At 36.6% G+C, this 9,970-nt stretch overlaps 1 protein-coding gene across 1 annotated transcript; it reads left to right on the forward strand.

Moving 5' to 3' along the window:
- Nucleotides 1-662: 662 nt before the first annotated feature.
- On the forward strand, nucleotides 663-9,970 carry LOC132103082 (cadherin-17-like). Its single transcript, XM_059507896.1, has 19 exons — nucleotides 663-684; nucleotides 2,737-2,799; nucleotides 3,544-3,639; nucleotides 3,804-3,941; nucleotides 4,187-4,325; nucleotides 4,429-4,587; nucleotides 4,744-4,902; nucleotides 6,308-6,507; nucleotides 6,625-6,753; nucleotides 7,003-7,147; nucleotides 7,359-7,574; nucleotides 7,665-7,741; nucleotides 7,839-8,030; nucleotides 8,128-8,372; nucleotides 8,697-8,827; nucleotides 8,912-9,130; nucleotides 9,220-9,330; nucleotides 9,442-9,558; nucleotides 9,650-9,970. The coding sequence occupies exons 2-19, from the start codon at nucleotides 2,755-2,757 to the stop codon at nucleotides 9,736-9,738; spliced, it is 2,607 nt and encodes an 868-aa protein (XP_059363879.1). The 5' UTR covers nucleotides 663-684; nucleotides 2,737-2,754; the 3' UTR covers nucleotides 9,739-9,970.

Consider the following 9,970-nt stretch of genomic DNA (forward strand, 5'->3'; position numbering starts at 1 on the left):
AAAACCATGGGAACTTCTTGGGTAACTACCACTCAAGGTGCCTTTAACCTTGAGAAAAAAAGCCCTGCAGGTTTGGAACAGAACAAAATGAGGAAAAGTAAATAACATTTATTTTTAGGTGACACTGTTGAATGCCTCAGAAGTTCTTGCAGATGTATTAATTTCCAGTATGAGACAAAACTGAGAAACATGGAGCACAACCAAGCCAGAGTCTGTCAAAAGATCAAGGATCAAAGATCGTAGGCTTGTATTACTCAAGATCGTGAGCACACAGCTCTGTGAAGGTGATCTTTAGACTCTCTATGAATGTACAGTGATTTTCATCTGTCACACAGCTTGTTTTCTGATATATTTTTCTCTTTTTGTCCAAGCTTCTCTTCAGAATTCTGCTTTGTCCCTTTGTTCCGTATCATCTTGCATAGAAATTTTTGACGTACGGCCTCTGATTACAAAGGAGGATTTTTGATGCATGTTTGTTGTTTGCCTTTTACACTTGAACACATCTTATATACTATTTCTCCAAACAGTATCATAAGATACTTTAAATTTACAGTCCACTCCCCTGAGCAGTGAATCAGTAGATAATGATTAGACTCAATAAAGCGGAGTTAAACTTTGACTTAAACAGGAAGCACTTCAAGACTGAAACGCTTAGTCTTTTGAGTAGAGGAGCTCTGCTGACAGGTCTGTGTCTGTTATCCTTTCTTTTACTTCTTCTTAGTTGTCTTCTTTGAGTTTGAGATGATTTTGAAAGTATATGTTGCTAGTTAACAATGTAATTTGCATTACAACGTAGCTTTCGAGGCATACGATAGGTTATGATCTTGTTTGACTTTGCTCAGAGCTTTCAGAAGGGTGTTGACCAGCTTATACGGAAGGGCATTTAAAGGTATCGAAACTTGCTGTAGCATCGTAAACTTAATTATGAGCATATTTGCTTGAGAAACAAATGCATCTGATATTTTTTTGATCTTGTTCTGTCAGAATGTCACCAGAGGTCACAAGCCTAGGCCTTTTGTTCTATTAGAAACTTTTAAAGCCTGTCATTGCATTTTTATATCTTGTTTGAATATCAAAGTTTTGATTTAAATCACTTTTAGTTGGAAAAGTCCCAAAATTATGAATGAAAATGGTCACATTTACTTTAGTCTCATTCTTATAACTGGTTGAGCTGATATTTATAACATAGAACATGAGTATTGATTTCAGCTTGTGCACCAGAACGTCCTGATTTGTTAAATATATTGACACGGATGTATATAATATCAGCCAGTTTATCTGTATATTGGGTCGATCAAGAGTTTTAAAGAGAAGAACTAAAGTATCAGAGGTCACATTAACTTCAATGTCACCTTGTGTCACATCTGTCTCAAGGCGTGTCTGTCTTTCACAATAGATCCCACAGATATAACTGAAATAAAAGTCCAGTATCAGTAAAGCACTAAACCTTACATCTTATTCCAAAATAATATTTCAGCAAAACTGCCGACACAGCTTAATCTACTCTTGGACTCAGACTGCCACCAGCACAAGCAGATTTATCTAGAGATCTTTATCTTTTCACACAGATGTGTGTGATCAGATAAACAATCTGTTTATTGGTTATCTAGATAAATCTGTTGATAAATCTAGATAAATGGAGCTACGCCTGGATACAACTTCCTTTATTGATCTGTGATCTTCAACTTACTTTCATTTACCAAGTGTTTAATAATCGCCCCATGTTGGCTTAACTGACAAAAGCTTAACTTAACAAAGCTAATGTTTAATTTGAGGATTAATTGATATTGCATTGTTCATCTAAATCCTGAAATTATCCTGAAAAAGTGCTATACTGTTTCGCTGAATGTATAACAGTTGCTACACTCTCAGAGAAAAAAGGCACAAAACGGTCACTATTATTTATTTTGCATTATATTTTATATACACTTTTATGTATATAACATTTTATACATATTTTTGTCCCTCCCTCTTCTGAGATGTGTGGATCCACATGTACATAATTATTTAATTTCTTTAAAAAGTCTTGGTTTTGTTATATGACTGTGAGTGCAGACATTGTAAAATCTGATAAACTGTCTGATAAAATATGATAAACACACATGCGCAGAAAGTCAGCACTGTCTGGCAAAAGAGGCGCAGCCCACGCTTGAATGCCAAGTGACCTTCAAATAACCTTTTTATGGGCTGCGATTCATGAAAAAAAAAAAGAAGAAAAAATGCACGTGCACTGTGCTGCATGACGAGAGTCATGATGTCACAATCAAATGTAGCTCATGCTCTATTTTTATGCATATGAGATGCACAGAAGGACTGACAAAATACACACTAATTAGAGAGAATAGAGGGAGAAATCAAACAGGAAATTTCTGTACATACAGATAGGAAAGCATCTTAACTATTGTTGAAATATTTGTAATGTTTTAAAATATTAGTCACAGCTGATTGAATAGTACGTTTTGCTAATAATCATTGACTGAAGTTTAACATTAAAGAAGCAGATGGCTCTATTTCCTGACTAGGCAGTTTTTAATTAGGCTTTTGTCACACCATGTGGCTCCACTTTATGCTCAGTTTGCACAACAGTGGCCATCATGTCAGGGAATAATCATCTAATTAAGTTATTTGGCAAATAAAAATCACTGCTGTAAATTACAATTGCTTTTGCAGTAAGTATAATAAAGGCAATTTTAATAAAAGGCAGTGTTTCACATGTTGTCATTCCATTTCCATCAGGTTTTGTTGCCCGGGACCATGAGAGGTGCACGTTTGCTACCCTTGACTCTTCTCATCAGCATTGTAAGTGTGTGTGAGAGTATAGGATTTTAAGTCTGTGACCTTGTAGTGTCCTTAGGATCTTTTATTCAGTCCATAAATGAGGAACTGTGCTGAAGCCCATTTCTCTGCCCATTTTGTTTCTTTTTGTTTCTGGACACCCCTTGAAAATGAGTTGCCACATATCAAGGGGCTATCCTTTCAATAAATTCAAATTCAGTCAGTAAAAGACCTGACACAGTCATAGTCTGGATTAGTCGTAAAGTCGTAGTCGTACCTAGATATTGTTTGAAAGTGTTTTGATTCTTTATTGTTCGTTCACACTTTACATTAGGGCTTCATTAGTTAACATTATTTAATTCATTAGTTAACATAAACTGCCAATGAAAAATTCTTCTGAACATTCATTAATCTTAGATATTCAATATATAACACATTGTTAAAATCAAAAGTTGCAACTGTGTTATTTAATTAGCTAACATGAACTAAGAAGTGTATTTTTATAATTTTTTTTAATAAAGATGAATAACTTCTGTTGCAAATATAATACCGATTGGTCTTTATAGTTCTTTTGCCCTTTATTCTGTGTAAAACTTTTAACTTTATATATTTTTCTTTATTGCTTTATTGCATAGTTATTTTTGTTATAAGAAAAAAAATATTAAACCTGTTATACTGTATTATGAATAAATTTCAATACCGTGATAATGCTGTATACCGATAATACCGTGATAAAATAACGTGAAAAGATTTTTCTCTCTCTCTCAGGCTCATGGGATTGGTCTGGAGAACAAAATGGGGCCATTAGGACATCTAGTTTTAGATGTGCCAGAGGCTACTCCTGTGCCCTATGCCATTTACCAGGTACCATAGGCTCCGTTTTTGTGCTTTAAGGGTTAGTTTTGACAGACGGGTTAGTTATGAAGACAGACATAATGTTTATTGTTAGAACATCTCCAGTGTGTAGTGTCAGTGATATTTTTGAATGTATCAACTGAAAATATTCTAGAAATGTTTTCTTTGTTCAGTTTACATCTACAGTGGAAGGTGTTTCATCATACCATATAAGTGGAGAGACTGAAGGAAAGATCAGTGTCTCTTCAGACGGCTGGCTATTCCTGGAGCATTTTCTGGAATGGAGCCCTGGGAAAAACCACCATCTAGATGTAATCCATTATTGCATTATGAAATAATAAAAATCGCTACATTGTTCTGTTCTTGTATGCGAAAATCACAAAGTCCTGCTCACGTTTCACCATTTTAATCACTGTATTATATAAATCATATAAATGAAAAATATATCATATTAATTAAAAAATATGGAGTATATTGTCACACGGCAAGACATATAAAGTTGCAAACAGTATGATGGCATTCTATTGACTATTCTAAATGTGATTTTTTTCTTCAGATTGAAGCACGTTCAGCAGATGGTGAAACCCTTGATGGGCCTTATTCAGTTGTGTTGCAAGTTGTTGATGTCAACAACAATCCCCCTGTCTTTGTTGAGAACCAGTACAATGGCCGTGTTAGAGAGCATTCACCTGCAGGTGAGAAACACACACATTATCAATGGATGCTAAAACTTGGTCAAAAAATAAATAAATAAATTAACACGCTATTATTTGTACTTTTCATTTTGTGTGCGTGCAGGAGTTCCATTCATGCAGGTGTTTGCCACTGATGCAGATGATCCCAACACAATAAATGCCCAACTGAGATACAGTATTGTGAACCAAATCCCAAATCCTGGAAAAGTTTTTTACTTTGGCATTAACCCGGATAATGCAGAAATCTTTATAACAGAGGAAGGTACGTCAACACACTTAGAACAAAAATACACAGAAAGACCCAAGCGTCCATATGTTATTATTGTACAAGTTAGTTTTGTTAATGTGTTTTGTTGAGTGCCAAATCAGTATTTGTTTTATAAAGAAGATGAAAATTTGTCTTTCTGTTGCTTTGCAGGAGCAGAATTTCTAAGGGCCAGGCCTACTATAAGGTACAGCCACGGGGAGGTCCATGGCAGTCCTCAAGTCCTGAAGAAGAAGTTTGAGGACTACTGTATCCCAAGGAACAACATACCTCTGGAGAACAACCCCTTTTACACATGCATTGAACGTGCTGGTGAGAACATACAGAAATGCACACGGTGATCATGTTATTTAAAGCAGCTGTATTTAGTTGTGTTTATTTTGCGACATTGGAGCTCCCTACAGTTAAGTGAGTGGAATTTGTAAATATATCACTGTCATAATTACAGAGGATAGCTGTACATATGTTTTTGTTGCAGCCATAAAGCAATATACACTTTTCGCAGATTTTCGTACCCGTTAACCAAACTTACACAAACACAGAATAGACATTTGGGGGGAAGAGTAGGTCAGGGAGCCATCAGAATAATTTTGAAATTGATATTTAAAGGTAAATAAATAATAATAATTATCAATACAGTTGCTTGAACAATGTTGAAAGCTTGTTTCAGCCATGGGTAAAAAAAAAATGTAATGCAACTTTTTTCCTGGGTGTCTGGGTCTCTCTCCTCCATCTGTGATCTTCTTTGAGCAAACGAGAGCATGAGGGAGGACAGAACATGTTATTCAGAATAAGACTGAAATGAACAGCGCTGATTACAGTGCTCTTACAGACACACTCAGAATGTCTATGAATGACCACTTCTCTGATGACATTCACTCTGGTGTGTGGAACGTGCCACAGTCATTAACTGTGCTCAAGCAGTTCAGCCCTCATCAGTGCGGATTACTGTAGTCTCAGAAATCAGGCTGGATTTAACCCAGATTACTTAACCATTCAGCATCCACATTACCAGCCCAAATGAATCAACATCATGTGACCTACAGAAATCTGCAGGCCTGTCACTTCATTAGTTTGTATATTAGTTTATATCAAGCTGTCAAATACTATTTTATTGACTGAACCTCACCAGAAGATGACCACCACCACCAGTGAACTACATCAAATACTCCTGAACTGACATTGTTTTATTATGGGAGAATCACAGCTGTACTAATACTCAGATCAATAATAAAGGATGCTTCCAAAACACTCCTTAATAAAGCTTTGAAACATTTATAAATCTTTTATTTTAGAGCAGGAGTTCATTTATTAGATTACAATTCCATATGTATGTATGCTATGTAATTATACACGTTTGGACTGAGTTTTCAGTCCATTTACACTGTTTCAAACTGTAGATGATGATGGCCTGTGGTTTTTCAAGAGCTCTGAATTATTTGGAAAGCAATAGGTTCGACTGATTCAGAGTTAGAGCACAACTGCAAGGGTGGTCAACTATTCAATAAACAATAGTTTAATATTAACAACTTTGCAATTATTACCTTAAATTGAGTTACTTGGTCTATATTTCCTTCAGCAAGGAATATTTTTTTCCCAAATGACTCTAGAACAGAAACATCAATCTATGAGCAACATGAATCTGTGTGTCATTAATCATTACTTCATTATTTCAGAATCAGTAATAATTAATGAGTGTTTGTTTTGGTATGCACAGAAAGACGAGAAGTGAATCTTCTTCAAGATCCAGACTATGTGCTGATTGTTCGTGCAGAGGATTTAGGAGGTGGAGCTCCGAACGCTTTGAGCAGCACAACACGGGTCAACATAGCTATCATTCAAAATCTCTGGGTCACCCCTGGACCAATCACCATCAAAGAAAATTTGGAAGGGGAATACCCTATGTATCTTGCCACAGTAAGTCTAGATTTAAAAACAATAATTTTATGTTATGGTAAGCAGTGTCTGTTTTCATTATATTCTTATAATTTTAAATAATGAATTACATAATTTTATTTATTTATATTGTCATAGGTGCGTGCCAATGATCCCACCGCACTGTACAGGCTGGTACAGAAAGAAAGATTTTCCTTCCCCTTCACTATCAATCAAGATGGAAAAATCCATGTTACCACTCCTCTGGATAGAGAACAGAAAGATATGGTAAACAGGAGTGCATGAGAAACTGAACTGAAAGAGAAAAATGACCAATACCATTCTCTAGACTATATTAGGGGCTATAACATATTTCACTCCTTATTACTTATTGTATAAAACTGAGTGTTGCATATTAATCCTGACACGTGTGTGTGTGTGTGTGTGTGTGTGTGTGTGTGTGTGTGTGTGTGTGTGTGTGTGTGTGTGTGTGTGTGTGTGTGTGTGTGTGTGTGTGTGTGTGTGTGTGTGTTTTAGTACACATTGGTGGTCATGGCAGAAGATGCTCAGGGTGTTGAGCTGGAAAAACCCATGCAGATTCATGTGCAAGTTGAGGATGAGAATGATAACCCTCCTGTGTGTGAAAAAGCTGTGTTTGAGGTGCAAGAGAATGAGCCTATAGGTAATAATGTGAGACTCTTTATAAACACACACAGTTGTGTTTTCATATTTTAAAGTGACTTTCCAAAGACATAATAATGTTTATACTGTATAAACGGTATATTCTATATCCTAAATCTACTCCTAAACCTAACCCTCACAGTAAACCTTCTTCTGTTTTGCCATTTTCCATCATTTTTAATCTTGAGATTTTTAATTATATGCTTGTTTAGGTAATCCAATTGGTGTTCTGCCTGCTCATGATAGTGATGAGGAAGGCACACTGAACTCACTTCTAGACTACAGACTCCTGAGCCAGACGCCTCCCAAGCCATTTGGAAACATGTTCACCATCAACCAAAACAATGGCGAAATCAAAGTGGCAAATAAAAACTTCCAAAGGAAAGAAGTGCCTCAGTATGAGCTCACATTTAATGTGTCTGACAAAGGTAAAAAAATAAATAAAAAAACGAACTCATATTAATTGAAAATGCCAATTTATGTAGATTGTGGATCTTAACTTTTGCACTTGTTTGTAGATTACACCACGGAATGTAAAGCAATCATCAAGGTCATCGACATCAATAACGAGATCCCTGTCTTCGAGAAAAAAGATGTATATATTTATTTTACTTCTTACATAAATTACACTCTTTCCCTGTGGATTATGGAATACTAAATCTCTGCTCTGATTCACAATCACCTTGTTGCAGTATGGGACCCACAGTGTTCCTGAACTGGCTGAAGTGGGAAGCACTTTGCTCACCATCAAAGCCACCGATGCAGATGACCCAGGAACAGGAAGCTCTAAAGTGGAGTATCACATCACTGCTGGAGACCCACATAACCTCATCGCCATTGAGGTTAATGAAGCCACTGGAGAGGGCAGAGTCTACATCGCTCGGGTAACAAGACTTTACTCATGAGGAACACGCTGAAATGCAAAAACTGTCTTCATTTCTGTAAAAAAAAAAATTTTTTTTTTTTTTTTTTTATCTTTAGCCACTGGATTACGAGCTCCAGAATGTCTTCAACCTTCAGATCGATGCCCGTAATCCCGAGCCCCTGATTGAAGGGGTGAAGTATAATGACAATGCCACCACATTTGTTGTCATTCAGCTGGTGGACGTGGACGAGCCTCCAGAGTTTGAAGTGGACACTCTTAATGTCAATGTTCCAGAAAACATCACAGTTGGAACCGTTATAATGACAGCTGAAGCCAAGGATCCAGAGGGAAAGACTATCAAGTAATGCTTTACATTGTGTCTCCTATATAATCAGATAATACATGAGTTGAGATTGTTACTTCTTGACTTTACTGAAGAGAGAGAGCTTTGTTCCAGCAATTGTTGTAACTTATAAAAGTAATAGAACACATATTGCATTGTGATGGTTCAGCAAGGATTTTCCTGAAGGAATGTCACAGTCTATTTTTTTTTGATTAAGCATTAGCTGGACTAAAATGAATTGTATTTTTTTGTGTTAAAGAAGCACTACAAATAATTTTTTTCAGGTTTAGAAGTGCTTTGACATTCAATGCAAATTCCAAATTTTAGTATTCTGTTTGTCAGGTTTAAGATGGAAGGAGATGAACATAATTGGTTGGAGCTGGATGCTGACTCTGGAGAGCTGAAGACTAAAACTGCTCTGGACAGAGAGACTGTTGAGCAGATCTCTTTGACAATTATTGCTTATGAGACAGGTGAGTCATAAATCAACAGAGCATCAATGCATTGACTCATTCCAGGTGAGTGTCATCTGGTCAATCTATTTCTGTTCCTTTCAGAGGGAGACAAGCAGGAGGATGAGATGAAGGTGGATATTCATCTGCTGGATGTGAATGACAACTACCCTAAACTCCAGAAGACACAGGGCTTCATCTGCGTCCAGGATATGACCCCCTTGACACTCACTGCTGTAGATAAGGATGCCGACCCCTATGGAGAGCCTTTCACCTTCTCCATTAACCGCAAGTCACCAAACTTTGAGATCAAACCTCTGGATGGTGAGCAGATCACAGTAGTCTTTAAAAACTGGCCTACATACAGTGTGACTGTTGTATTTTATTTTATAAATCTGTTTGTGAATCGGCAGGAACCTCAGTGCAGCTGATTTTGAAGAAGAAGCCCTCAAGTGATCTAAACGCCACTGTTCCCATCAACATCAAAGACAATGCTGGGATGGGTATCACTCAAAGGTTTGATGGTAAACTATTTTTCTTCCTCTTTATTTCTTTTATAACATTCAACACGCTCACAGACTTGCATTTTAACGTGGTAGGACATCTAATCGGATTTATCTCTTTCTATTTCTTAGTGCGTATATGTAACTGCACTAAATTGGGCTACTGTTACATCGAGCCAGGAGCTCACAGCTGGAAACTGGGCATGAGCGGCACCATCGGCATCCTGGCAGGAATATTCGGCTTCCTCAGTAAGACTGATACGTTTTATTTTGCTCTATTCATATTTAAGAGTAAAAAGAAGCAAACTGAGAAAATTTTGTTGTTTTTTTCCCCTTTCAGTTCTGTTCCTGATCATTGTTTTCTACCGAATCAAGAAGAACGATCAGCAGAGTCCAGAAGCTCCTGAAGAGAGTAAAGCAATACTCTAGAGTCCGCATAACATGCCAACTGCAAACATTATTTGGAACACAAGCCAGGCAAACTGACATCCATGACCCTTAACACACAAAGCCCTTTATTTTGTAAATCAGTTCTGCATTTTTAAAACACACTTTTTATCATCATTTAATACTCATGTTCAAGAATTGCATCTTCTCACAGTTTTAACAGTAACTTATTCACTATGTGCCCTGGCAAATATAATCAATATTTTTATATTTA

This window comes from Carassius carassius, chromosome 24, assembly GCF_963082965.1.
Source record: "Carassius carassius chromosome 24, fCarCar2.1, whole genome shotgun sequence".
NCBI classification, from domain to species: domain Eukaryota; kingdom Metazoa; phylum Chordata; class Actinopteri; order Cypriniformes; family Cyprinidae; genus Carassius; species Carassius carassius.

Bases quoted from the DNA above. Each gene is read 5' to 3' on its own strand.
- LOC132103082 (XM_059507896.1), top strand. From the start codon at position 2,755: ATGAGAGGTGCACGTTTGCTACCCTTGACTCTTCTCATCAGCATT. The intron at 4,903-6,307 runs GTGAGAACATAC...TGGTATGCACAG, and splicing joins CACATGCATTGAACGTGCTG to AAAGACGAGAAGTGAATCTT. The intron at 7,148-7,358 runs GTAATAATGTGA...ATGCTTGTTTAG, and splicing joins GCAAGAGAATGAGCCTATAG to GTAATCCAATTGGTGTTCTG.